This window comes from Gopherus flavomarginatus, chromosome 9, assembly GCF_025201925.1.
Source record: "Gopherus flavomarginatus isolate rGopFla2 chromosome 9, rGopFla2.mat.asm, whole genome shotgun sequence".
In the NCBI taxonomy this organism is placed as follows: domain Eukaryota; kingdom Metazoa; phylum Chordata; order Testudines; family Testudinidae; genus Gopherus; species Gopherus flavomarginatus.
Window position 1 is genome coordinate 73238301 of NC_066625.1, and position 6672 is coordinate 73244972.

At 36.9% G+C, this 6672-nt stretch overlaps 1 protein-coding gene across 1 annotated transcript; it reads left to right on the forward strand.

The window, feature by feature from the left end:
- Positions 1-33: 33 nt before the first annotated feature.
- C9H15orf48 (chromosome 9 C15orf48 homolog) lies at positions 34-3394 on the forward strand. The gene is made up of 5 exons (XM_050966685.1): positions 34-151; positions 325-385; positions 718-806; positions 1811-1871; positions 2513-3394. Exons 2-5 carry the CDS (start codon positions 341-343, stop codon positions 2579-2581), a joined length of 264 nt encoding a protein of 87 aa, XP_050822642.1. The 5' UTR covers positions 34-151; positions 325-340; the 3' UTR covers positions 2582-3394.
- Positions 3395-6672: the final 3278 nt, after the last annotated feature.

Here is a 6672-nt window from a genome sequence, read left to right on the forward strand (position 1 = left end):
GTGCATCAGTCTGTACGAGCTCTGCACTGGGCTACGTGACCTGGGACACCGCCAGCCTCTGGGGTGTGAGCAGGGCTCTATAAAAAGCTGGACACCTCCCCAAGCTATGGCTTTGTCTGCAGTGCAGCTTCTTCCCTCTCCTCCCGGCCAGGTAAATGCAGGCTCCCTTGCCTCAAGCGGCAGAGTGCATCTGGGATAGTGGATTGGTGGTTGTGACCCGCAGGGTGATAGGAAATTATGTAGCAAGAGTGTAATAGCCTCTGCCAGTTGTGGTACCTAAATTGCCTCGCTGATGAGATTGTAACTGGACACCCTTTATTTCAGGTCTACAGCTGCCGCTATGGCCAACTTGGGCTTTTTCCAACTGCTAAGGAAAAACAAAGAAGTAAGTTTGCAAAAGAGCCTTGTCCTAAAATGATCCAATCTGCCTTCCTGGCACTGACAAAGAGTCCTATGAACAAGTGTATGTTGAAGAGGTTACATTGAAACGTGAGATTTGCCAGATTAATAAAATGCACTCTAAAATTAAATGATGAATGTGCAGAAGTTGAAGACACACTAGCAGTGAGATGGTGTGATCGGCATATATGTTATGCCTTTCTTTGCGGGAGTTTCACTTTCTTTAAAACTTTTTAATTCATGTCTTCAGTGTGCATGGGCCACTAAGAGAGACATTTTATTCTTGAAAGCCTTGTTTTCTAACTTTTTGTCTTTCAGCTCATTCCTTTGATTGGTTTTGTGGGCTTTGCAGCAGTTGGGGCCCTAGCTGCCTCCCTGTATTCCCTATGCACCAAAAGTGATGTGATGTAAGCATAATCCGTTCCATATTTCTCTGAGTTATATGCTTGATATGGAGTTTTCTTTGCTAAACAGATACACCTCATTGACATCAAGGTATCAGAGTGGGGAGGGGGAAATTAGGGAAGATCTGACAGCAGATTTTTTAAATTAATGTCTTAATCTAATATTATATTTTTGTAAAGAATTTACTCCAGTCTGTTATTCCCAAACTGGATTAAATTTTGAATTTGTTGCTCAGAAAATTTATTTTTTGTCTTCACTATAAATGTAGTTTGAGCTAAAATGTTCTTGTGCAAAGTTTTCAATAGTGAATTCAAGTAGCATTTAATATGTCTCAAATAGAGGAATGTGTTGAAAAGGAATCGTTTTTACAACATATTTCTGTCTTTTGACATTTTTTTCTTCTGCGACAGAGGTACACAGATCACAATATGTCATTTCCAATAGCCAATAACCCAGCCTTCACTTCCTTTACCATCTCATTCCTTTACCATAACCTCATTCAAGGTATTTTATTAATAACTCTCTCTTTGAGATATTAAATCAGATCATTAAATAACAGACTGCTATTGTTCATATCTAGATAGCAGAATTTTGATACCCATTATCAGTTACTGCTTTTTTTCTTTAAAATGGTTTGACTATTAATTTAGGGCCCAAGCTTGAAACATTTAAGTCCATGGCAGTTTTAAAATTGACCTGTGAGCATGACTGGGCCCTTAGCCATAAGGCTAAGAATTCCAGTAACTGTTACCTAAACCACAACATGGTCTTATTATTTATTAAGCAATGACAGCATTTCTGGGATACAAACTACAAATAAAAGCCTATCTCTCTGCCAAGTTTAATGGCCTAATGCTGTAAACCTCTATTCATGCAAGTAGTTTTTCCCACATCAGTAGTTACACTGAAGCTAGTGAGACTACTCAGCTGACTAAGGGTGTGCAGGATCAGGCCCTAAAACATCATCTTTGTTTTTCCTACAATGAATTTCATAATTCTTTTTTAGCATTAACAAGTCTGGCAATCCAGAACCTTGGGAAAATGTGAATCCTAACCAGGCCCAAAAGGTAACGAATAAAATAATTTAGTCCATAAAAGCTGGTATTGAGTGTAGTGCCAATTAACTATATTCTATTTCATTAGAGATTAAATGAATGTATATAAATATATTTAGAGTGTATGAGTTATCAGAATGTTAATAGAAGAATACAATCAAATCTGCATTCCTGGTCTAATTCTGCAAAGTGCTGAGCAAATGCAACTCCTATTTACTACAGTACACTGATTTCAGTGTGTGTTTTGGGTATACATGGCTAAGCCCTGTGTGTTCATAAAATCAGACATAACCTAATATTATGGTTCTTAATTACTTCATTCTTAAAGTCCTGAGATATGTGTGGAGAGTCAGGCTTAGTAGGCAAAAATTTATTGTGAATGGTGTAACTATTTACTGTGCATAAATTGTCATGTTTTTTCATTTGAAATGCTAATTTTTTGATAATTAATGAAAATGTATTGCTCAGTGGTACTTCTGTTTACTTGTAAAAAGAGAATGTAAATTACTTATTAGAAGACTTCCTTCATACACAAGAGATTGTATAAATTGCTGTACAGTGTAAAAAACCTACATAATTTACTATATATTTAGAGAGGATAACTGTTTGGTTTTTAATAATTTGCTATTCATATTGTTCTTTTTATTTTTTAGCTTTTATCAATCAAACAGGAGTGGAAATCCATAGAGGAGCTGGAGAAGGTCAAAAAGATGATGAAGTGACAAGCTGCCATTGCCTCAAAAATGTACTCTATGAATCTAGTGGAATCATTTCTGCACAAACTCGACTACTGAAATCAGTGTGCGGAAATGCTTCTGCTACATTTTTAGGGTCTCCCTACATTTTTGGACTCTGGATGAGGAATTTCATTTTGTCTTAGTGGTTGCCTCAGAACATCCACACAGTCCAAAAATAAACATCTCTTTCAGGTATTCATTGTTTCAACAGTCATGTTTAACTTGATGTACAATGTTCAATATGCAGAGTATTAATGGAGTGGAAAATCCTTCATTCATATATGAGCTTTTTAGAATGCTGAATTATTTTTCTTAAAATGGGCATTTATGTTTAAATATTTAGATTTATTCAAAATTCCTTGTGACTTCAAAAAGAGCAGGAGTCAGACCATAATGAGTGTGAAAGTGTCAATATTATTTTAAAAGAGCCTCTCCAAAATAAGAACTCTGGTCTGTTGGTTCTTAGTTCATTATACCATATTTCAGTGATGTGTGCTAATTTGACCGGTATGCTATTTGTACATGGCAGCATAAGCAGTCATAGTAGAAAATTAGGCTTCCAGTTCAGATTTGGTGAGTCCCAATCCTACAAAGACTTTGCACTGTGTCTTGTACCACTGACTTCAGAGGGACTACTCAGTGTATAAATTTAAGCACATGTGTAAGTCTCTGCAGGTCGAGGTCCTAAGACAAATAATCTGCACTCCAGTATGAGTGAAACAAGAGCAAATCTTTTGTATTTGTAAGTTCCTGCTGTTTATTCTTGTGAACATTTTATTAAAGTAAAATGAAGATTAATTTGGAGTGGACATAAAACTTTATTAGAATAAATTTTATTATCCTCTTTTTATTGTACATACAAGTTTAAGTATGCAATACAGATTCCCATCAGACATTTTAAAATGATTTCTAAATAAAGCAAACAACCTAATAGCATGTACCAAGAGAAAATCAACAAAGATTACATTAGGAGTAGGATCCTATATAAGGCATTTCCTGTTTAATAATTTGCATTTTTTTCTGAAGATTGGTTAATGCAGAGATCTGTAGGTATTCCTTCTCCTTTATATGCCTTTAATTTTTGAATAATTGCTGAGGAGGGTATCCCTTCCAGAAAGGTTTTCCTTCATTGTGTCATGATGCATCCTCACTCCAGACAGTATCACATGTACTGACTGTGTGGTTTCTAACTATATTATATTTCTAAAGTGCATAACATTTTCTGGAATCACAAGTTTGTAAGGGTGAAGAAATCAAAGCAGGAATCGTTAGATGAGCTACACTGGAGAATGACTTGCCTTCTGTGGGAATAACTTCTCTAAATTAGAAAAAAATCCCCCAAATGCTATCAATTGTGAAGTGCTATAAATTATTCAGGTGCAGTGCAAACAAAACTGAAAGTAAATAATGAAGCCATACACATAGACTGAGTTAATGTGGCTTCAGAGTTCTCAAAGCTTGATTGATTTTGAGAAATACCAAATAGTTACAATACTGTTGTGCTGCATTTTTTACAGATGTGGTAGTAAAGTTTATTTTTTACAAGTCAGGATGACTCAGCAGCATACAACTGATGTAAATAACTCCAGTCCTCCCTAGCTTCAGAAAAACTTTCATGTGTAAGGACAAGCAGAATTATCAGACATATAAACTTTTCTTTGCTAAAATTACAAATTTAATAGGAGTGGCATCAGAAGATCCTTAGTTGTGCAACCACAAAAGTTCACCTTCTTGTCCTCTAGAATATTGGCTTTTGTCTTGTTAAGCAGAGAGACGTTTTTAATATAATTCTGTGCAATCTAATACTCTACTCAGTGTTTCTACATTTTTACTGGAATGTGCTCATCAAAAGTATACAGTGCTCTGAGTAAATAAGTGAATTCAACATTTTTGTCTATCAGCAAATCACTTGTCTCCCCTGTAAAAACTGGATCTTGCCATGAAGGGTCTACCTAACTAGAAAAATAAGTGTAGGACAATGGAATGCTACAAAGATCAAATATAGGGGCATATCATTCTTATCTTGATATGTAGGCATTCCATCATACCTCTCCTTTACCCTCTCCAGTAATGGTATTAGCAAGCAAGGCCCGCAAAAATATGAAAAATTCCAAGATCATTTTTAATTTAGTCTGGAGCAAATGTACCATTTTTCTCCACAAGAAAAGTCAAACGCGCAGCAATATAATACACAAGTGGGGAGGAAGGTTGTATAACTCAATCATGGGAAAGCATGTGAACACTTAGAGCAATCCAGCCACTTCACAGGCCAAAAAGAAGTCTCTGGTTTCCTTCACTACACTATAGCTCCTTTCATCCTGAATATTATTATTTAACATTTATTTTGCAGTAGCACCTGAAACCCAACCACATTGGAGCTCTGTTGCACTGGGCATTGTGTGGACTTCCAGAAAATGACAATCTCTGCCCCAAAGAACTTACCTTATAAGTCTATAGCAATTGAAAAGCACTTTACAAATACTAACTAACCTTTATTTACCTCATGTGAGGTAGGTATTATACTCATTATGCTGCTGTGGAATCTGAGGTACAGCTGTGAACTTCTGAAGTCACACACAAAGTGTGTGGCAATGCTTGGAATTAGAACCAAGAGTCCAGACTCCTGGTGCCCTGATCTAATTGGTTAACAACCTTGCCACTCTTTCTCATATTAGTTAACATTAACACCACCAGTAGTGGGAGATTACATCATGTGGTTACTAATTGCACCCTAATGGTCTGAAAAATGACATAATTAATGCCTGAGCAGTTGACCAGTAAACTTTTGGTGGTGCTTGCTGTTTATGTGGCTATGTCATGGCACTGTGCCAGAATACTTGCTAGGCTGGTGCCAGATGGGTTTGATGTCTTAATGGCCCCCATATGGCTCACAACATTGGACAGGTAGGTGATCAAGGGCTGTAATTTTATATCAACTTCAGAGACAAGACAGAAAAAGCCATTGTGACATGGAGCTGTTTCAGAGGTCAGAATTTTAATGAAATCTAAGTTAATAAGGCTTATTGTAAGAAAATATAAATTCTGAGCTAGGCTCCCATTTGTAAGTAAGATTTACAGCCTCATCAAGGAATCTTGGGAATAATGGCTTCCTTAGTTTTCTGCAGAAAAGAAAGATTGAAAGCCAGTTAAGCAGTGTGGCAACAAGATCCCCCTATTTCCTTTTATTGATCTTGGTGTCTATAGCAATGGTTTGCTGGTGCCTAGAGATGGCCCTGTCAGTATAGTGTGTTCAGAACTGCTTAGAGAGCTGGGAGGTAGGATGACCAATCAAGTCAAGTACACAAATATGGTTAGGGGTTGTATCCACACTACAGAAAAATAAACTAGGCCTCTGTCAGAGAAACTCAGGGGCCCAGCTCCTCAAAGTGTATTTAGACACTGAAGTCCCACTGATTTCAATGGGAGATAGGCAGTTAGGCCATTCCTCAAAGGTAGTTAGTTTATGTGCTTACCAGCCATGCCAGTGACCATTTACAAACTTAGTTAAAAGTTGTAGAGTGGAGAGGGGATCCCTTAATAATTTGAGTCAATGGAAGCAGGAGCAGCCCCATACAGCAGTGTTTCATTTATGGTAATGTCCTTTATTTCATCCTAAGGGCAAGATTCTGAACCAAGCATTTAGAGAGAAAATATAGAGAAGCAGAAAGCAAGTTGGAGACTTCATTTTCTGCTATGCCTGTTGACGGCAGCTGCATTATCACCCACATGTCAGTTGGTTAGTCTAATGACCTGTAGAAGTTTCATTTGCCTACGTGCTGCAGAGAGCGAGAGAGAAGGAAGTAACCTTTGCTCAATATTTTTTTCATTTTTAACTGTGCAAACACTGCTTGATTAAATCAGGTGTGGCTCCTAAATCTTGATTAATATGTAAAGAATCACTGGCATCTTAAATAGAATCATAAGTTAAAATTATTTTCAGTTGTACAGCTATTGGGCAGATACAACATTTCTAAACTGCTTGTTAATTTCATTCTTCCAAGATATGTCTCTAAATGTGTGTGTGTGAAGTACTTTGGAAAAAGATACTGTGCTCTTCTCCCCTCCATTACAGCAGC

What these genes read in the sequence shown, in the direction of transcription:
- C9H15orf48 (XM_050966685.1), top strand. Translation starts at nt 341, where the DNA reads ATGGCCAACTTGGGCTTTTTCCAACTGCTAAGGAAAAACAAAGAA. An exon ending in TGCTAAGGAAAAACAAAGAA is followed by an intron (nt 386 to 717) that starts GTAAGTTTGCAA and finishes TTTGTCTTTCAG; the next exon opens with CTCATTCCTTTGATTGGTTT. An exon ending in ATCCTAACCAGGCCCAAAAG is followed by an intron (nt 1,872 to 2,512) that starts GTAACGAATAAA and finishes TTTATTTTTTAG; the next exon opens with CTTTTATCAATCAAACAGGA.